Source organism: Vespa crabro, chromosome 10 (assembly GCF_910589235.1).
Source record: "Vespa crabro chromosome 10, iyVesCrab1.2, whole genome shotgun sequence".
NCBI classification, from domain to species: Eukaryota; Metazoa; Arthropoda; class Insecta; order Hymenoptera; family Vespidae; genus Vespa; species Vespa crabro.
Genome location: NC_060964.1, coordinates 1,216,571 through 1,239,070, shown reverse-complemented (window position 1 = coordinate 1,239,070; position 22,500 = coordinate 1,216,571). Strand labels below are relative to the sequence as shown.

Genomic DNA, 22,500 nt, shown 5'->3' with positions numbered 1-22,500 from the left:
CATCGGTATTCGTTTCTTAAGCGTTACGCATATAAGGCTATAACATAAAAAATAATTCATATATTATGGCTTTGACGAATCGGGAAAATTTTTCACCTAGCCCTTGCACTCTTTTTTTTCTCTATCTCATTCTTTCTTTCTTTCTTTTTTTTTATAGATATATACATATATATATATATATATATATATATATATATATATATATATATATATATATATATATATAGATTTATATATATATACTCTCTATAAAATACGCTTCCAATTGCCCCCAGTAAAGTTTATAATAATTATTAATACAACTAATAAATCGTAATGATATTAATGATAATGATAATAGTAGTAATAGTAATAATTGTAAGGATTAACCGCGGTATCGAATGGCTTGGTTCGCAAGACCAAGGCCTGATATTTTTCCGAATCATGATTCAGAAAAAAGAGGCCTCTGTTTCGTGGACCTTGCCTTAAGCGAATGGGGGTAGGTCGGGGGTTATTAACGGTTGCGGTTCGGTAGAAAAAGAAAAACTGAAAAACGCGACGGAACAACGATCGAAGCTTCTCGAAAGATTCATTCGCACCGTACATCCATTTTTTTGCAAATTTTTATTCTTTTTTGTATTTTCTTTCGGAAAGAGTGTCGTACGTTTTTTTTCTCTTTTCTTTCTTTCTTCCTTTCTTTCTTTCTTACTTTCTTACTTTCCTTCTTTTTTTTTTTCTTTTTTTTTCTTCCTCATACAATGGAGATCGACCGTGTCATGGCCGACGTGTGATGTACAACGAAAAGAGGCTATGTTTTGTCAACAACGCGCGGATATATTCTTTCGGGTACGGTCCCGCTAGGCCGCGTATTTTGGAAATTGGCCGATTTTTCATCCCTTCTGCTTTTTCTCCCATCTCTTCTTACCCTTTAATTCCTGCTCTTGTTTCCTTTCTTGCGATCACTAAGAGCTTCTCCCGTTCTTTACTCTAACCGATTTTCTCTCCTTCCTTTTTTTCCCTTTCGTTTTGTTTAGTTTCATAGCATATGCTAAAATAAGTACCGATTTTCTCCGCAACGAGCTCCACTTGCTGCGGCTTTGTACCTTTTTTGACTAGAATCGAATTTCGAACGGGAGGCTTTCTGACTCTCTTTTTTTCTCACTTTCTCTCTCTTTCTCTTTCTTTCTCTTTCTTGAATGATTTACGGCGAGCCAGCGGGACCGGAAGTGCGTCGGTGTGTTTGCCCAAAAGGGGACTTCGACCAAACTCAATCGATACCATTAAAGATGCCGTGGGTCCGTTTGTCTTGCCAAATCAATCGAAATTTCGAACGATCCGATCTGAGGATCGTCGCGAATCGTGAAAGGCAGAACAAGGGAGCGCCAACGAAATAAACGATAATATGCGCTGTATTAAACGGTAACTAACTGTACATAAAAGTCTTCAAAATGTTTAACTCAACGTTCGCACCTTTTCGATCGTCGTGGCTCAGGCATGGCTCCTCTCATCCATTTTATATAAAGTATTCTATACAATTTTCTATTTCTCTTTTTTTTTTGTTTTTTTTTTCTTCTATCACAATTACTATCAATGCTTTCCGTGAATTTTTCAGATCTTTGAGTTTGACAAAACAAAAAGTAAATGTATTTTAATCCGAATTCATTAACCCGAAAGAGATCATACTTGATATGTCAAATATTTTCGAAATTTGAAATAGTTGATAATAATAATAATAATAATAAAAAGAAAAATACAATAGAAAGAATTTGATCACAAATTTTTCTTTTGTTGGACGAGGAGACGTGCCCAAAAGGGCGATCACGTAATCGAGACATCGCGAACGAACTTGAAACAACGCGTACGTGTGAAACTGAGGAGGATTGGTGTGTCGAGGGTATGTCATCCTTTCGAGGAATATGAGCGGATGATTTTTAGGTGGCCAGTGGGGGGTGGGTGGTAGGGGGTTTTATTTTGTGTTGAAAGCAACGCCATAAGTGAAATAACTCAAGGCTGCACTGGAAAGATCAATTGAAATAACGATAGGATAGAACCTGAACGCGCGTCACACACTTTTTTTTCGATCGTTAGTGCTCTCGACGAGAGGGAAACACGTAGGCTACATACGCGAGAGTGAAGTGGCTCGCACGTTCAGGCACCCTCTTATCCGGGTCCGAGTCCCAAAGTCCTCTATTTTCCTATCCGTAGTGAGTGCCTACGCGATTTATTTAATAAGTAATGAGCGATACTGTGCGATCGCTTGACCCTTACATACTCTTGAGTACGGATGTTTCTATGTTTCTTGTGTTATTATTTTCCCCTTTGTATCATCGCGTGCTCGTGTTCCTGTTGTGTGTTACACGTTGGATACGTAGATACGTTTTTTACGTAATTACACGTGTTCCTGTGTATGTATGTTTGTGTATGTATGTTTGCATGTATGTATGTATGCAAGTGTATACGTATGCATTCTGCTTAACTGTTAATTAAGTCGACTTGACAAATGGTTACGGTACTGTTATTAATTAATCATATTGATTGGTTAAATATGGCTCCACCGTGCAATCGTTTTTAAACTCACTCTCTCTCTCCCTCTCTCTCTTCTTATCTCTCTTTCTCCCTCTCTCCCTATCTCCCTCTTTCTCTATCTCTCGTTCTTTCTCCTCTCTAAACTATCTATTTTATTTATAAAATTGTTCCTTTTCTTGTTCTATATCCATCCAACTTCTTTCCCTTCCTTTCCTCTATTGGAGTATACAATGTACACGTTGGCTAAACTACGGACACTTAGTACACTTATTATCATATTTATCTGTTAAATGCTGATTGTATCTCTGATCTCGCGGACGGTGGATGGCGTCGAAACGACGGATTCGGTAGGACGGGTAGATGGGAGGGTATTTCGAAGTATTTTCCTTTCGATCAAAATTTTCGATCCATCCGTCATTTTGTGAATTTACTGAATTGAATCGACCTGCTTAGCGAATTTTTTTTGGATTAGTAATGACGATGGAGGGTAAGAGGTGAAATTGGCGGGAAGGGAACTGCACGCGAAATGAATCCGGTGTTTCCGGTCGTTCCACTGCACGGTGGTGTACGACGATACTGTAGACACTGAAAAAGACCACGTGCTTCCTGTATACTTACTTAGTTAATTGTTTACTGCGGTACACTGTAATTACTGTTCTACCATAACACTACTAATTGTGAGTTATACTTGAAAACGTTCGTTTAATGTAACGGAAAACCCTGACGAAGGCACCCACTCAACGGACGGTTATGTGTCATCATCGATTTCATTTTAGGCCTTATTTATGTTTCATCCGTTTGTTTTTTCTGTGCATATGCTTTTTTTTATACTCATTTGTTTGATACGTCTATCATCTGATTGATTGATTGTCTCTAAATCGTATTGTTTTGCGATCGGACTCGGTCTTTCACCTCGGATACGAATGGAGAGGGTTCACTAAGGGATACAAGGGAGAAAAAACACATTCTCGTTAACGAAAACTTGGAGAATATTTTGAAAAAGAGTATCGCCCGTCATGAAGGCACCGCGTTCGTCAGAATCACGATGCCTTCAGTGACGGACCCACGCGATGACTCCGAACGCTCATCATCGTCGAGAATCGCAGTTGTTGTTGGTCGTCCGAATGAAAAAGGCAGTTGCCACTCCTTTGGATGTTATTTTTGCTAATATTTTTTTCCAAGCGATATGATACGATTTTTATCCGTCCTGGATAGTGGGCGAAATTTTTTTTCTTCTTTTTCTTCTTCCTCCTCCTTTTCCTGCTATTTTTCTTTTCGCGCCAAATATATTATTTTCTTTTGGTATATATTAGTATACCTAAATTTTGATATGTTATCGCTCACTGATCAAGAATTTTTCCAAAAGTCGATTTTAAATTTTGTTACACGATGTATTAAGCTTTATCAAATTGTATTCGAATTTATTAGATCGTCAGTTTAGATTCGAATTAAAATTAGATAAAATCGAAATTAAGGACGGATTTGTTCGGTCGTCGACGATATCGAGGTTGGAGTCACCGCCTTATAACGACTATGGCTCTTCATTTATATAGTGGACATTGAAACAACTTATTCCGGTTTTTAATCACGGAGGCTCGGTCAAGGTCACCGCGTGAAGACGCGAATGCCGCCGAGGCGCTCGCACTGCTAGACTGTCGGTTTTATCATATGCTGCGCACTTACGATACACACTGCCACGAATATACACATACGTCATTCGCCCTTTTTTTCGATTTGAAATCAGCGATCTTGATCGTACGCGATATTCGTCGTGAGATTATTTCATTAAAAAATTAAAACCCGATCGAAAACAAACCAACGGTTTTTGCTTGTAAAGCCGTACTCGAACAACGGCTCCTACAACGCCGCTGCCACTTCCTAGGTCGTCTTATTTAATAGCGCCTTTCTTCTCCTTCGACTTCTTATTCTTCTTCTTTTATCTTCTTCATCTTTATCTTTTCTTCGTTTATTTTATTTTATTTTTTATTCTTTTTGTGATATATATATATATATATATGTATACATATATGTATGTATATATATATATTGTGGAACAGACAGTTCACTAGATTATACCGAGATGCCGTAAGTCTCTCTCATGACGATTATCTCATTCTCATTCTTTTCTTTCTTCCTTTCCTTTCATCCATTCATATTTTTGTCCATCGGACTACTTTGCGGCACCTCATTGTCTGTCCATCATCAGGATCGAAACTCTTCAAGAAGAAGAGTTCGTTCGTATCATTGCCGGGTTTTCTATCGTCAAGTCCGGGGGACCATGGAGATCGCACGGGATTCCGTGCAAGCTCATTCATCATCGGTTCTGCATCCAAACGTATGCCAAAGGCCGCGAATGTTTTCTTACTGATTCATTTAATTTTTTTTCTATTATTCAAAACATTAGCTTTATGTGTTTTTTTTTCTTGATTTGTTTTTTCATATTATTTTTATTTTTCTTTTGCTCGAGCCACCGTGAAGCTTTTTTCATCGGTGGTATGGATCCTTTCCACCTGGAAGGATGATCCGATTCAAATATCCTCCAATAAATCCATTCCAGACAGATCGGTGCGATATTCCGAATTGTCGCATGAAAATATCGTATAAATATAGATATAATGTTGGGCCGAATATGTTTTAATTATTGCTTTGCCACGTTAAGCTTTCTTGAAATTATTATTTTTCTATTACTTTTCTTTTTTTGCTTTTTTTTTTTCTTTTTCTTCTTTTGCCGTTTAAAACTCACACGAAAAATTTCCTTTTTTGGACAATTTACAAAATCAATTGGCTTTACATATCCGTAGCATGTGTATTTATTATGTGTACGAAGTGTAGATATAGTGTAAGAGTTTTTCGAGCGTGTAATAAGAATGTGTTTATGTGTACAGGGCTCTCCTTACCAATTGCTGTGCGTGTATTTGTGTCCGATGTATTCGGGTAATTGCTCGTGTTCCTCTGTTGCTGTAGTTGTAATCTGTGCTTGTTGTGAATTGTTCCTTGTCGAGAATACCAATTCTACCGCGGGCGTTCCCATTGATTGACGTGGGCGTCGCTCAACCCTGAAACGTCGTTTACACTGGAGACGTTACCGCGGATTTTTGCATTTATTCGTTAAGTCGAGTCGTATTTGTAGTGTGTATGCGCTGGGAGTATGCACCAGCGCATCCGGGCTATGGCAAGTTTTAGATTATTTAAACATTTAGCAAATTTACATGAAAGAGATTAAGATTATGGTTAGGGTCGGTTTTGCAGGGTCTCGCCTTGTAGACTCGCCTCAGATAATTTACATATTTGTCTGTCTGTCTGTTTTTTTCTCTCTCTCTATATATATCTCTCTCTCCCTCTTCCTTTCTCTCTCTTTCTTTTTTTCTTTCTTCATTTCTTAGCGTGATAATCGGGTTTGTCTTCTTCTCGTTGAGCTAGACTAGAATTAAGTCTAGTTGGTTCGCACAAGGACCGTTTTAACCTTTCGGGTTCGTACGCTCTCCCATTCTCTGTTACCCTCACTTTTCGAAGATTCGCATTTACCTACTGGCCCGAGTTTGATAAGTATAACGGTAATCCCCCGTGAACAATTAAACGAGAAAGAAGATCGTTGCCCGTTTATATGGAAGAGGATGGAGGAGCTAGAGAGAGCACATTACAAATGGGGCGAATGCTGCTCGCGAGCGCTGCGCCACCGACCCGCTTATTAGTTACGGGCATATGTAAATCAATATATTTGTAAATTATTTTTTTGTGCTTTTTTTTAGCGGCACATCATTCTCCCACCTCTTTTTGAAAAAGGTGGACGCTCTGACGTGCGCGCTTATTTTTATCATTTATCTGCGCTTATTCCTGCTTCGATTACAGAACATACACTACTAGAGCTATTGTAATGTTGTGTGCTTTTCATTGTGTTTATTTATTTATTTATTTTTTTTTTTTTTTTAGCTTTTCTTTCGCGTTATTATTATTAGCGTTTATTTATTTATTTATTTTTTATTATTTTTTTTGCGTTACTTCTTATTATTTTCATTTAATTTTAAATTATGATACAACGTTCGCGGGGCACGGGCCGGCGCCTCGGGAATTCCTCCTTCTCGCGCGGAGATGTGTGTGATTGATATTTATTATGCTTCTTTTTTTCTTTCTCACTCTCTATTATTATTTTTTGGGTGGGATGGGGTGATGATTTTTAGAGGTTGGACGGGGATAGTGGCTGTCAGATTAACGGTTGGAAAAGGTTAGGTGGGTAGCAGGGAAAATTTCAATTGGTTGCCCCATTCGAATGTGTGTGTGTGCGCTTGTTCTCTAACTTACATATTTTTTTCTTTCTCGTTACTTTTGCATTCAACATGAAAAAGCAACCCTCGGCGCACGGCAGGATGCACCGTTTTTCTTTTTTTTTTTTAAATTATTTATTATCTTTTTTGTTGAAAAATTCTCGCCTGTCAATCGTTTCATGGGTCCACGGTGCGTGTACTCGCGTCCATGAAGGATTTTGACGTGGGTGGTTAGAGTGGTATAGTGTTTTTTGTATTGTTGCTGTTGTTCTATATCTTTTGTGATGGTGATGGTGGTGATAAATGGTACTGCTTTTTTGATTTTATCGTTTTTTCTTTGTTTTCTAACCTTTTTTCTTTTTTGTATCATTTCGAAAGCTTCTCATTTTTTCTTTTCTCTTTTCACTTTTTCCTCTTTTTCTTTTTTCTTTTTTTTTTGTTTTTGTTTTGCTTTTGTTTTCCTGCACTCTTATCGTATTGTTTTGTGCACCCGTTTTATTTTCTTTCTCTTTTTTTCCTTCGTGGATTTTTCTTAGGGACCGTAAAAATCAAGCTCTTTATTGTTTTTACTCTAATCTTTTTGAAATGATTTTTGTAATTGTTGGGATTTGTCAGTCGATCATATTTGTTTTTTTTTTATCTTTCTTTCTTTCTTTTTTTTTTGGTTGATTATCGTTACACATATATATCTTTTGTATGAAAGCGAAGTCATTCAAAAATTTCTGATCGGATCGTATTTTTTCTATGTAGTATTTCTTTTTTCTTTTTTTCTCTTTTCCGTTTGGTTTATCTAAATCTCAACTTTGTGCCCTCGAAGCTAACGTTCGTTCGCACTCTCGTTCATGCACATTCGCTTCAATCTTTCAAAAATGTCGCAACCTTCAAGTCATGTTCAAAGAACACAACTTAAATGACATTGCAGTTAAAATGACATCCACAAATCTTTCATGCCGATCAACCCAACGCTCTCGCTCTTTCTTTCTCTCTCCCTCTCTCTCTCTCTCTCTTTTTTTCTTTCTTTCCCTATAATTAACGAATTTTCGTTTATATTTCGATACGTGCATGACAAACGAGGTTAAAAAATAATTCGTGATCTTTGCTTCGTCCCAAATATAAAACAGCGTTACGTTGTTTCTTTTGTCACTCTATCTAAACGGTCGGTCCGATTATCTTTGTCGATGGTGAATAAAACCGAATGTTGGTCCCTAGCCCGAAGTCAGAGAAAAAAAAAGATATATATATATATAGAATTCTCATCGGTGCCGAGTTGTGCAAGAGTAATATGATAATGCCGAAAGTTGTTGTTCGAGTTGGTAATGTTGTTTTAGCATAGCTGTACAATCCATCGCAAGGCTATCTTTGTGTCTGTGTATGTGTATATATGTGTGTATCTGTGTGTATGCATAAGTGTGTTAAGTGTTAGTATAAGTGTAAGTATATGCATAGGCGCGTGTCGCGCGTGAGAGTATCGGTGTCGAGAAAAAAAAAGAATTTCCCGATCAGCGACGCTCGGCTCGCAGAGCGTTCCTTTTAAGATTACCGCCATTTGTTCCAAGACGAGCGTAAGAGGATAATCCGAATAGGAACGCTCATCGACGTCCAGGCGTACACCGACGACGAACAGAAGCTCTGGTTCGATAAAAACGATTATCGTTGGTTGCATGAACGAGGTGTATGCACTCGTCCAGCTTTAGGTATTTACATAGAAACTAACCCTATTTCGCATTATGTACTTCCTTTAAGTTTACCAGTAAATTCTCAGTTTATGCTTGTGATATCAAGGTGTATTTACATACTACTTAATCCGAGGAAAAAACGCCCTGTAACGTAAAAATTCTTTATAATAAGAACGACCAATGATCGACCCGCGATCGCTCAGCGCGAGACTCGGGAAACGAAGTTTACTTTTTCTTTTTATCCTGTTAACATTTTTTTTCGTGCTTTTAATTTTTGTTTCTCCATTCTCGTGTGTGCTCATTTCTTGGATTTCTTTTTATTTTCTTTTTTTTCTTTTTTTTTTTTTTATTCTCGTTATACGCCGCGCTTTGGTCTATCGAGTTAATTTTGGGGCACGTTTGATCGAAAAAATTGTTTTCCTTTATTTTATATTTTTAACGAGACGCAAAATTATTTCTTAACCGCGCCGCGAGATCGTCGAAAGTTTCGATATTTCCGGAGTCTCGCGCGCGAGGCGGGTTCGATTGTAAAATGTAGCTTTGACGATGAATCCTTTAGCGATCTTTTCTTTTCTCGTCCCGGATGGTGAAAAAAGCCTGTTTACCCGGCGGCTTTTCTTGGCGCGTGTCTTTTACGTTCAACGAAGATGACGACGTTAGGCTATACTTTCGTAATTGGCGAACAAAGGGACTTGACGGGAACAAGTTCCTTGAAAAGGGAAAATGAGAGAGACACCAAAACTCGACGTTATTTCATTCTAGATTTAACATAAAAATTAAAATCGATCGATTCCCTTCTTTAGATGGGTTTTTTTCCTGTCTCCTCTGACTTTTTATAATTTTCATTTCTTTTCATTTCATTTCTTTTCTTTTTTCCTTTTTTCATTCTCGTGTCCACAGTATTAAATTATAGGGTATTAACGAATTTCTTTGAAAAATTTTGTTGCTCCGAAATAGTTCTTCGAAAAAAAAATTTCCTTCTCCGTCAAGGAAACTCGTGAGGAAATATATATCTATATATATTTTTTTTACCAAATCAAATCGTGGAAGAAACAACAAAAGCGGGAGATATTATCAGGTAGTAAGTTACGAGCCGGTAAAGAACGAAAAGTCTCGTCGAGAGTCTCCGAATGGGGGCCAACAACAACAATAACAATAACAACAACAACGCGGTTCGACGTATGTCAAGGGGAGAGGAAAGAGATTATTATATTCGGCATGCTACCATTCGTTTCCGCACTCTACTAGTTCCGCGATTGTCAGTCAAAGAAACGAAGTCGAACGTCTTCTGACAATGAGTCGAATCTTATCGCGCCTCTTTTGTACTTCCGATCCGTTTTAATTTTTAATCAACCCTCTATATAATTTTTTATTATTATTTCCGAATAATTACCGTTACCGTCGGCATTGATTTTTCTTTTTCTTTCTTTTCTTTTTTCTTCTGTTTTTTTTCTCGTTTTTTTTTGTCCGAAAGAGGGCTCCGTTTATCTTTTATTTTCACTTTTTGTAGGTCTTATTATCATTATCATTATCATTATTATTATTATCTCCCGCTTTCGATCATTGTTACGTCCACGAATGATTATCATTGTAAAATTTAGTTTCGTTATCTCGTCGATTTAGCGCATAAACCGTCAATATTCGTCTTATAATTGAAATTGTCGAAAGAAATCCCATCGAAAGTACGGACGATCCACGATATATTATTTTTTATTTTGTTATTTTTCTTTTTTAAATGACATGAGATTGGAAACTAGATCGAAAGATTTGTTCATCCCGTGATGGTGAAGGTTTAGGTGAAGTAACATGAAAGGTTAAATAGGATTCTAAAGTATGAATGGTCGCCTTTTGAAAAGGTCAAAGGGGGTTGGCTCGAGTTATTTTTTCCTATAGTTCGCTCCATGGTCAAAACGTACGGACTTTTTACGATACACTTTCATCATCCTTTCGTCATCCTCATCTTCGTATTATTTTTTTCTCTCATCCATTTCTCTTCTTATTCGTCTTTATTTTATTCTTTTTCGTTTTTTCTTTTGTTCAATCTCCTTTCTTCCTAAGTATTGCGAGAACGTAACGGTATATTGCAAGTAAAAGTTCGAAACGACGCAAGTGCTTTACGCGTTCAGATATATTACCCGGAAATAAAAAAATATTTCGCTTATAACGATCACAGGACCTCAGATTACCTGAAGCACGTCATTCTAAAATCTCAAACGCTCCGCTTTTTTTTTTAATCTTCACGCATTCGTTCTCTTCCTTGATGCTCACGAAGCATTCTCATTTGCTCGATTCTAACATTCGCACTGCGTGCGCATCCGTGCGTTTACGCGTCGTTTCCAATTTCGTCGCCTCATTCATCGATCTCTTTCACTCGTTCTTTCTTTCGTTATTGCTTCTGTCTCTGTTTCTCTTTCACTCGTAGATTCATACTCATTCTCACTAACTCTCATTCGTTCTCTCTCATTCTTTCTTTTTCTCAATCATTCTTCGTATTTATACATTTTCTCGGCGAAGATACTTGGAATCGCATAAAATCGCACAGATGCGCTCGCCTCATTCGCACGAAATTTCTCTTTCGCCTAACTATCCTAGTCTCATAGACCCTATATTCATTATTTATAATATTTATATATATAATATATATATAATATTTAGCATTTAGTTTTTTTTTTATTTATCTCTTCATCATCATCTCGAGCGTGCTCGCACACGAAAAACGTTCGTTCGCATTCACGCTCAATTTTTTTTTTTTTTTCATTTTAAAATGTGTGTTTTGCGTGCTTTACTCGGGTGACTTTCTACTCTTTCTCTCTCTCTCTTTCTCTCTCTCTCTTTCACACACTCTCTCTTTCTCGCTCTCTCTCTCTCCCTCTCTTTCTCTCTTTTCGCACCCGTGCACTATTCTTTTCTTTTTTTTCTTTTTTGTTTCTCTTCGCTTCTTCCATCATACTCTTCATACTCTGTATGTATATATAATATATATAATATAACTGTTTGTAATAATTATATTTTGTTTGTCCGCTTACGAGCTAATAGTTTTCGTGCTATCACGAGCACAAGTTGCGCGCATTTTTTTTCTTCAAGAGTTTACACAGTACGTATGTGTGTATATGTGTGTATATATATATATGTATGTGTGTGTGTTTATTTATGTGTATCTTACCAGTAACTGTATTTTCAGTATGTGCTTAATGTGTACAGAGAGTGTCCTACCAAATGTCTATACGTGCGTGTGTGATTATATGCGTGTGATGCGTTCCCCATTTGTCCACGCTATATTAGCGTGTGTATATATATATATATATATACGTGTGTGTGTGCCTGTATGTGTGTGTGTGTGTGTGTGAATCTCTGCGTGTGTGTTTATCACTAACGTTCTTTCACACTCGTTTGCATTGTTTTTCGGGAACGCGACACGCTTGTTGAGAAACACGTTCGGCCCTCCTATTTTCTTTCTTCTCTTCACGGAGTTTATTTGTGTGTATGCGTGTATATAATATGTGTGCTTTCACGTAGCCGTAAGCGTGAATTACGATTACGAGGAGAAGGGTTTATCTCTCGCTCGAAAGAGTGCTGCGACCGATCTTCTCATCGTTTTGTCGACGCACGTATACGTGTACGGCGGTTTCACTCCGACTCTATCCATTTTCTTTCTATTTTTCATCTGTGTTTCTGTGTATATCGCGTGTTATTCGTCTTCTTAAACGTTACAGGAGATTAAGATTAAGGGAACCTTGAGACTGGCTTGTATGTATACATACATACATAGATACATGTACATACATATGTATATAAATATAAATATATATATATATATATATATATATATATATGTATATATACATATACATATATAATGACCGATGTACATGCGGACATTATATATACATGTATATATATATATATATATATATATATATATGTATATATAAATATATAAATATACATATAGCTCGGTTGTTGAACCGCGAATCGGACTTGAGGATCACTTGATCATGTGAATTCTCGTTGACCGTCGTTATGGCTCTTGTACTAAAAAAAGTCATATAAGTACCGCGTCACACGTCCTCAAGGCGATACGGAACGCGACCGACTGACGAGGAGTGGTCGTGTTAGTATACACAACGAGGACGAGTCGAACGACTACGGTCTTCCATTCATTCATTATGGCACGTTTCGGGTGACGACACAAGGTCGTAACGGTGGCGACGCGTACCTGTGATCCCAGAGGATCTTAAAGTAGAAGAGGATAGAGTTAGTATTATCTTCTATAGTTGCAGAATCTTCTATATTGCAGTACAATCGGTATCATTCGCGATTTGAGAAAAGGGTCGGCGGAAGACGACCCGAGAACGTCCATTTTTTACACGCGAAAACACCAATAACATAGCACTCTCTGTTTTTCTTCTTTCTATCTTTCTATTTCCATCTCTCTTTCTCTCTCTCTCTCTCTCTCTCTCTCTCTCTCTCTCTCTCTCTCTGTCTCTCTTCTTTTCTGGTGTCGCGTACACGACGTTCTCGATCGAGATCAGTACATTTGTTTTTTTTTCTTTTTTTTTTTTTCTTTAGGACCGAAATAGGAACAGCGTGTACGACGCGAGGAACATCGTAAAAGTCGGAGGCTAGCGTCGCCACTGTTACGTCGAATCGACACCGTGCAACGGATTAGCCGTACCTACAGCTCTAATATCGTCTCCGATGGATCATTTGAATCGAACGGAGTATTGAGTTTCAATACGGCTAAACAAGTTCGGCTCGTTGATCTCGCGAGGTTCGCGAAAACTAACGGAGTTCGGGCCGTGTTTTTCTTGAAAAACAATCGTCCGGTCCGCCTACGAAGTCTTTTATTTCAAACTTCCACGCGCTTTTTCTTTCGTTTATTTTTCATTTTCATACTGCTGAGACGTTGAGCGAATTCGTTGATGACCGCACTTGAACGCACCGCTTTTTACGCGTTTTCAGCATTACCGAGCATGTCTTCTACTTTCCTCTTGACACCTCGATCCTCTTGATGATGTTGCTGATGCTGGTGATGGCCGATGCCGGACGAGCTCTGCTGCTGATGATTATTTAAAGGTGTCAAGCGTTCCGGCACTTGTTGTTGATGTTGCTGTTGTTGTTGTTGCTGCTGCTGTTGGTTCATACGCTCGACTTGCTGCAGAGCCGTCTGCTCTTGCGTCCAAGGGGTCCACTCGTCTCAGTAGTAACTGAACTTTCATGGTTGCTGATTGTTCTGTTGATTGACCACCTGCTGGATGGTAAAACTCAGGGCGCGTGGGTCACCGTGAAGCCTTAGGGCTTGCTCTAATCGTTGCTCCTGTAGGCGTAGAGCTTCCCCTATTACAGACATATTCCAAAACGTTAATTATATTTTTAACAGATATTGTTAGATTATAAGACGGAATCAATAATGATTATTTTTTTAAATAATTTGAAAAAAAAAATCAAATTCGATTAGTTCCCTTTTTTCTTGATTATTCTTAATTCTGGAAACTTACCGAACTCGGGCGACAAGCTGTCTTGTTGTGACATTTGTTGATTCGCGTGATGTCCTGGTATACCGGAAGTTCCGCCGCCATTGTGTTGCGTTAGATGATGTCTCACATCTCCCCCAACTGCTGAACTTGCCGCTGCGGCCGCTGCCTGGGACACCTGATTCAAATCGATGATAGAGTTATTATCGTGCGATTAAAGGTGTTTTAACGCGACCACAATACGTGTCTATCTATCGTTAATATATATCTTCGAGCGTAATTCACGCGTAGATTAAATTATGATCGAATGTTCTCATTTTATCAATATTCGAATTAAATGTTTATCGTAATACAATAAGGTAATTAGTCAAAGAGGCATTGCTTACCGCTAGCCGAAGGGCAGCTTCAGCTTGAGAACGTAACAAAGCTTCCGCTTGATGCATTCTCAGAGCTTGTTCGGGCCCAGTAGCCTGGACACTTTGTTGTTGAGATCCAGCCGATCCTTGAGCACTGCCGCTCATATCTCCGTTGTTACCCATCCTCATGGCTGCCGCTAACGACGCCATGTCTACGGGCGACAAATTCGGCGACACCGAGTTTTGTAGACCTGCGAAAAAAAGAAGATATTGTCGAACTTTAGAACGACGTATTTCTATTATATCATAGGTACGAAGTGTGACCACATTAAAATCGCGGGCAGAAGAAGGGGGACAGAAAATTTTTATGTAATCTTATTCTTTATAAACATGTCTCGTAAAAAGTTGAAAAGCGTCGTTTTAAAATTTCGTTGCATTACAATTCGAAACATGTATTTAAAGTACTTATTTAATATATAGGTGTATACATATATACATATATATATACACACACATATATATATAGAAATATATATATATATAAATATTTGTGTACTTTTTTTTTCGACGTACGTGAATAGGTAGCCAGTGAAAGTTTTATTTCCTTCGAAGGAATATTCGGACTTGTTATATACGAGTCACGGCGTCGAGAAAAATGTTCTTACGAAGAAGATAACGATAGAATCTCAGAATATATATATGTTATTTTACATAGATACGTTCGCGTACTCGCCGTGCGCAGTAAACTTTTCGACATAGGGGAACAACGCAATTCGATCGACTGCGTTACGTCGTAAGGCAAGTTCGAATCGATCGAATCGCGGATTCTTTGTGGAAAAATTTAGCAGGAGGCGAAAACGTGACGAGGCATAAACCGAAATAAAATGAAATATACGATACGAAGCGTTCGTTGATACATGTCCTTTATAATACGGCACGTTTAAGAACAGACGAAGCGATTTCGCTTAGACATAGGTTAGTGTTATTAAGCGTCGCTATTAATTACGTTCGATGGCATGAGAGCCAGTAACGTCGACACGACGACAGCGACGCGGAAAAACATCATTGTAAATCAATCTTTATCGGTATAATTGGAACGGAGCTATCGTTTCTCCTCTCCCGGATGGCGTCGTCTCGCGTTGTCCGATAAACTGTAATAACGCCGTCGACGTCCTTGAAGAAAACGCAAAACTATTGCGTTTAAACGCTATACGTATGTATCATATGTAATATGTATGTGCTTTCGCTCGTTCAGTAATAAAAGAACGTTTCGAATGATTCGAAAAGCGAATCCTGTCCGTTTCTTGGAGTTGTTTTCTCACCCGCTGACACGGCGGCGGCCATGACGGCCATGCGTTGTTGTTGCGATTGCATCTCGTCGTGATACTGTTGCGCGGAACCCGGCTGACTGCCCGCTCTCAACATTTCACTCAGCTTGTTACCGCTGGGTCCTGGCGATGCCATGTTGTTGTTGTTGTTATTGTTGTTGTTGTTCAATAGACCGGTGCCTGCGCAGAAATCTACTCTCGTTAGTATGCTCGTTCAAGACCACTTGGCTCTTATATCGCTAATAATTTTTTCATTTTATGAATAAACGAAGCGATCGAGCTCTTTCGACGTATATTAATTCGACGTACAACGATGGGACCGTAGCCGTGTCTCGCACTATAGGTTATGCTATTTATGAACGATTACATGTCTTTTAACGTTCATTGAAACTCGTTTAACAAATGAAATTAAAAAGGTTGTATTCAATGTAATATGCAATATGTATGTATAATGTAATAAATAATTTTAGAAAATGCTTTTAATCGATCAAATTAGAAATAAGGAAACTGCAATACACGGATACGGCACCGAGCAATGATCGATTCCTTCAGGGCGCAAAACCAATAGTCGGAGCGTACCAGGTTCACTTCCGGCCGACGATAGCCGTCCGTTTCCACTGCTGCTATCGGAGTGGGCCGACGGCGATGGGCACATCGGTGGTTGCTGCAAATTTTGTGGTCCTCCAGATTGACCTCCCAAAACACCTAGCCCCGCACCTGAACGGTATTCGATCAATGAGAATGCATCGTGTACATCGTCTACCACGCATAATAATCATTAAAATTTCATGTTTAAAGAGAATTCGATTCTCGTTTTATACCTAGACTCGAACTCGCGAGAATTTCCCTTTCTCTCCTATCGGCCGCCGCGCGACTCAACACGTATTGCGCCGCGAACTGATGTTTCGGATCCATCCTCATGTGTTCCATATGACTCAACAAACCTGCGATCAAATGCGAACTTATCGTTAGGCTACGTCTTGTTCAATCTTCTTTTCTTTCATTATTTATTTATTTCTTTCTTTATTTCGAATTTACTTTCGTAAATCGATCGTAAATAAGAAGATATTACATTAATGTGTAAATTCGTTAGCGTGAAGGTCGTATCCGAATTGCCCTTGACTCGAAAAGGATGGACAAGAACTTGAAACGAAAAGAATTTTAAACGTTGCACTTTATCATGAGATCGATTGGCCTTTCGGAACGCTTATCAACGCTGACGGTATATATTTTTTTCTTTGAAATAAAGATGCACTTACCACTCTCGTGAGTGAAGACCGCTTGACACACCGAGCACGGCCACATTCTGAGGCTCGTGCTAAGTTGACTGGTCTCAGGATGGCAGGCTAGATGCTTCCTAAGGCTACCCTCGTTGACGTAGTGTTTTCCGCACACCGGGCACGGGTGGTTGGCCGTCCGTCGCTTCGCTAGGTAAACCCCGGCAACGGAGGTTGTGCAGTCAGCGGAGGGAACAATAGGGCGAGACAATTTCAAGGTCAATGCCAAGCAGGATAAAGCGTCCCAAGGAACGAAAGCATCATCATCATCATCACCATCATCTCATAATCATTATCACCACCATCATTATCATCATCATCATCATCATCATCATTATCATTATCATTATCATTATCATTATCATTATCATCATCATCATCATTATTATAATCATTATCATCATGATCAACATTATTCTCATCATCGCATCAATTCATTGTCGTCATCGTCATCATTGATATCGCTATGAATCATCACGCGTATTTATATACATATCTCTTTCTCCGTTTCCTCGATCGTTCATCTCGACATCATGTTCTTTCGATAGTTCGCTAACGTCAGCCAACGTGGCCGCGGTCGACTTTGTTCCTTCTTCTCTCTCTCTCTCCTTCATCCCATCTCATCCTCACGCACTCACGTGCACGCGCGTGCACGCACGGCGCTTACGTACGCGTTCCGGGCGACCTCGAAGGCGAAGGGATAGTCCTTGCAGACGCGAATGTCCAAGGATCAGGAGAGCACTGACCTCGGACACGTTGCTCGCTGCCTACCCGTTGAGAATCCCTTTCACGAGCGAGGTCGTCGGACCAAAATCCAAGAAACGCGGACGCGCGCGCGCACGCGAACGCGCATGCGCTCCGATCAAACGACGCGAACGCGCAGAGAAAGTCATTAAGATTCCCGTATTTCTTTTTTTTCTTTTCTTTTCTTTTCTTTTCTTTTATTTAATCTTTTCCTTTCTTATTTTTTCCTTTCTTTAATTTCTTTTTTTTTTTTACAGCATTCCTCTCCTTCTTTCTCGGATTATATTTTGAATTGATGATGGAAAAATTTGAAAAAATTTTGTTTCGATGATAATTTATTTACTATTTTTTTTCTTTTTCTCTTTTACTTATATTGTTTACTTCTTTTGTTTTCTCTCTTTCTGAATACTTTCCATGCGCGTTCGCGATATACAAAGCACTAACGGACACATAAAAAGGCGCGCATAGAGGTCGAACGAGACACCCTCGAAGCACCGAAAGAAGACATGTGTTTGTATATTAGTTAAGAACCCAAATATTAGTCGGTGAGTGTGCCAAGTGCTACACCCCTCTTCTGCCCAGCGAAATATTACGAAGAAATGACAGGACAACGTATGCATAATTTGCCCGCGCCAAAAGCAATTCCTTTCAGGGGGTGGGGGATAATATGAGGCGTACTTAAAGGCTAAAGACGAACCACCCCTCGTGTCTCGACGAGTGGTTGCTCTACCTCTTTCTTAGCCTTACTTACGGTTTTACGACATCGTTACACGTATATATATATTCACTTTTGTCTCTCTCTTTCTCTTTTTTCCTCCTTTTTACTACTATTATCTCTTTCTCGCTTTTCTCTCTCTCTCCCTCTCTCTCTCTCTTTCTTTCTTTCTTTCCTTTTCTCTTTTTCTCTCTTTCCCTTCTTTTTTTCTCTCTTTCTCTCTCTCTCTTTCTCTCTGTCTCTCTATCCCTTCTTCTACCTTTTGACAGTTTTCCACCCCGAAATCGCGTAAGATAAGGTTAGAAGCATCCCTACAAATACCCAACCGAATTGATCGCAGTGTACGCGAAGGAACGAATCTATGAATTTGAATAAACATCGATGAATATATGAAATTAAATTCAAAAAGATAAGAAAAAAAAAGAAAAGAAAAAAAGTAATAAAAAAAGAAAAAAGAGAGAAAGAAAGAAAAAATAAAACAACAACAAATTCGTTCCTATCGCGGTCAGTGCGAAATGATAGAGTAGACAGGAAAACGTAGTACGTATATACGAGGAAATAACAGTAAAAAGACGTGCGTGTAAAATAGAAAATATGGAATTGTAGTAAAGAGGTCAAATAATTGGGGTGGAACCCGAGGCCTAAAAGGTAGAAGAAAACGACTAGGAGGCAATTAATGAGTAAAATATGAGGGAGAAATAGAGAGACGTAAAGTGAGACGCCATAATCTCGACATTGTTTGTCTGTCGCGTCGTTTCGATACTTACTGGCAACGCCGGAGGCATTTGGATCCTTGTGGGTGTGCTTCATGTGCTCCATCAGAGCTTCGCCACCGAGGAAGAGTTTGTGGCAGACAGGACAGCTGGTTGCGTTCGGGCCGCCGATCAGGGCGGCGTGTTGCTGGAACACAACACGCTGTTGCAACTCCTTTTTTGGGGGGCCGGAAGAAGAAGAACCGGAAGCAGGCACACGCGGCACACCCGGTAGAGAGCCGACCCAGAGAATACCACCACAGAGTTGCGAACCAGAAGCGCAGGACAGGCAGGGCACAGAACAGAACGATTACCGGTAAGAGTTAAGGCACCAATTAACCACCCCCATCACCACAATAGTCGCACCATCACCATCGCGCTATATCAAAGGCTTTGCGAGAAAGTTCGAGTGTCTGGTTTCTAATTGCAATAATATCTTACTGTATATTTAGTATACAGATCCTCGTATTACAGATATTTTTATTTTGATAAAGATCGTACGTCCTATGTCGTGTCTTAGGAGAACGTAAAGGAGAACGAATAATAGCCGGACCAACGATTTACCGTTACTTGGTAGTACTTACTTGCCGCGAGGAAGATTCTCCGTTTTCCGTCTGATCGTAATTACGTGGCATTCGTAAAGCTGATTTTATGGTAATTTTTTTAGAATCGAATAATTTCTTTCTTGATTTAAAGATAATATTACACAATGATTCTTTTTTTTTTCCTTTTTTTTCTTCTTCTTCCTACGATATTATGCCCTATGTGACGTAATTCGTGTTACTATTATTTCTCGCAAAGGGAAAAGAACACGATTTGAGAAGTTAAGAAAAGTAAGTTATTACAAAAGCAGACTCTGAATCAAAATTATTACTGCAATATCAGACAGTCGAACGTTAACGAAGCGTAGGGGCTTGGAGAACGATCGGAGTATGGCTCCATTCGTAATCAGGACTTTTATCTAATCTCTTTGCTATTATTCGTCTTCGATGTGCACGTGCATTTATAATTATAATATACACATATATGTCTATGTATGGTAGTCAATACGGAAATTGCGAAAACAAAGGAACCACTCTTGTCGACGGTGACGCTCCGATCGACCTCACTGAACCTCACCGATGAACAGTATGGATGGAAAAAATGTTAAACTCTAACACCTACGATTTATCAATAATTTTCTATCAACATGACCATCGTCAGAATGTCGCAAGTATCACACAACCTTCATCTGAAAGATCTATTATTACCGTTTATATTCTTATCTACTCGCCAAACTATTATCGCGGCTTCTCACGATGGGCCATGTTATTAATTTATTATTAATAACATTAATGACAAAATTAATGAAATTCGACGTCCTCACTATCAGGCAATGCATTTCTTATACGCGGCCTCGTATTAAAGAAACGGTTTCGCGGTAGTATCATTCTTATTTTCCCCCTCTTTTCTCATCTCTTTCTATATTTCTCTCTCTCTCTTTCTCTCTCTCTCTTTCTTTCTCTTGCATATACGAAGGTCAGTTACACTCACACGAGGCGGTAGGGGGGTACGCGCCCGAGGAAAAACATGGCGGCCAACCTTGTACGAAAGACTGCTTAAAGCGGAGGGAGAAAAGAGAAAGAAGAAGAAGAAGAAGAATAACGCAGCCAAAGGAGGAGGCGGACAGGAAAGGCTAAAACGAGACAAGACGGCAATGACCCGAAACTTTTGGTGGAGTCTCACCATCTCGTTTCTTTTTTCCTTCCTTCCTTCCTTCCTTCCTTTCATCCATCTATCCACCCATCCTTTCTTTATTTCTTTTTTTCTTTCTTTCCTTTCTTCCTTCCTTCCTCCCTACCTTCCTTCCTTCCTTCCTACCTTCCTTCCTTCTTTCCTTCCTTTTTCTAAAATATAATTCTTCATTGTTTCTATCCTTATAAAAGACTTTTTTTCAAAAAAAAAAGTCTATTCCCTATTTTCACTATATTCTCGGATAATATTTAGAAAGAAGAATACAGATTATTTATCCGATAAAACGAATATGAAGAATTTTTGGATCGTAGAAATGATGAGAAGATCGAACTAATTTTAAAATATAATCCTCGACAGAAGATTCCATTAGTTAAGTGAGAAAATGTGATTATGTTCCCTCTGACTTATGCTAATTCGGTAATACAACACGATAATGATTATCACTTGATATCTCTCGATTTAAGAAGATATATTCGATCGTGATTCGTAATTGTCGTTAATTCGAAGAAAATAGAACATAGTTAGGTACTATATATATATATAAGGAGTATGATATACATATGTATTATCGTAAGAATTCGTTTAGAATGCGAAACGAAAGGGACCACATCTGTGGTTAGGTAGTAAGATCCGTCGGACCGTGTTTTCGATCCCGGACCTAGGTTAAACCCGGACGAACAAGTGGATGAGAAGAAAAGAAGTAAGAGGTCGATGCCAGGAGCATCTAAAACGGGACCGAACGGCAATGACCTTAATGTTTCGGGGGCCTCCTTTCTTTTTCATCTCTTAGAGCTGTCCTTTTTATCCCTCCCTCCCTCCCTCCCTCCCTCCCACTCCCTCTCAATTCTTTTCATTTTATTTTCATCGTCGTCGTCGTCGTCGTCGTCGTCTCCTCCTCTTCCTCCTCCTCTTCCTCATCCTTCAACAGTTTAATCTTTTTTCAGTACGTTCTTCGGCGAGTCTTCTTGTCTCCTTTCTTTCTTTTTTTTCCCGGACCTAAGGCAACTTCTATCGTCTTGTGAAGGAGAAGAGAGAAAGAAAAGGATGACGAAGAAGAGGAAGAGGAGGAAGAGAAGGAGGAAAAAGGAGGAGAAGAAGAAGAAGAAGAAGAAGAAGAAGAAGAAAGAGGAGGAGGAGGAGGAGGAGGACTACTGCGACGCTGGCCACCGCCGCCGCCGCCGCCGACGCTGGAGCTGCCGCATGCAAGTTATTCTCGGAGGGAGGCTGCGGTCCGTAGGTTCGACGCCCCGACCTGGCCCAACTGGAAAAAACCGGTTTCTTCGCTCGTGCTCTTCCTTTTTTGCCTGCATCCTCGCTTTTTGCGCCGCTCTCGAGTGCCTCGACTTCTATCTTTTTCTCTCTCTCTCTCTCTCTTTTCCTCCCACCCTTCCTCCTCTTCCCTCTCTCTCTCTTTCTCTCTCTCTCTCTTTCTCTCTTCTGCCATTTCTTTCTCCTCTTCTTCTTCTTCTCCGTTCCTGCCACACAGCATCTCGCCTCTCTTCATCCTTTTCTTTCGATTCCACTTCATCCTCCGTCCCACACCTCCTTCTCAAGACTGCCTTTTTCTTCTTCCTTCTCTTCTTCTTCTTCTTATCCTCCTCCTCTTCCTCCTCCTCCTCCTCCTCCTCTTCTTCCTTCTTCTGCGAGATCTCGCTTCATCGTTCTTTTCCAGCATCA

General features: G+C 39.4%; 1 protein-coding gene across 11 annotated transcripts in view; it reads right to left on the bottom strand.

The window, feature by feature from the left end:
* Window positions 1-688: 688 nt before the first annotated feature.
* The window catches only part of LOC124427549 (zinc finger protein rotund-like), a 90,385-nt gene continuing 68,573 nt past the window's right edge, over window positions 689-22,500 (bottom strand). For 4 of the 11 annotated variants that reach the window (XM_046970567.1, XM_046970577.1, XM_046970569.1 and 1 more), the window contains exons 5-12: window positions 19,105-19,264; window positions 16,861-17,160; window positions 16,423-16,545; window positions 16,181-16,318; window positions 15,596-15,793; window positions 14,304-14,524; window positions 13,942-14,095; window positions 689-13,780 (exon numbers count right to left, since the gene is read on the bottom strand). In XM_046970567.1, coding sequence (XP_046826523.1) covers window positions 13,659-13,780; window positions 13,942-14,095; window positions 14,304-14,524; window positions 15,596-15,793; window positions 16,181-16,318; window positions 16,423-16,545; window positions 16,861-17,160; window positions 19,105-19,264 — 1,416 coding nt within the window. In that variant the 3' untranslated portion in view covers window positions 689-13,658. The remainder of the gene's footprint in view (window positions 13,781-13,941; window positions 14,096-14,303; window positions 14,525-15,595; window positions 15,794-16,180; window positions 16,319-16,422; window positions 16,546-16,860; window positions 17,161-19,104; window positions 19,265-22,500) is intronic. The other 7 variants (XM_046970570.1, XM_046970571.1, XM_046970568.1 and 4 more) reach the window with 6 other exon arrangements.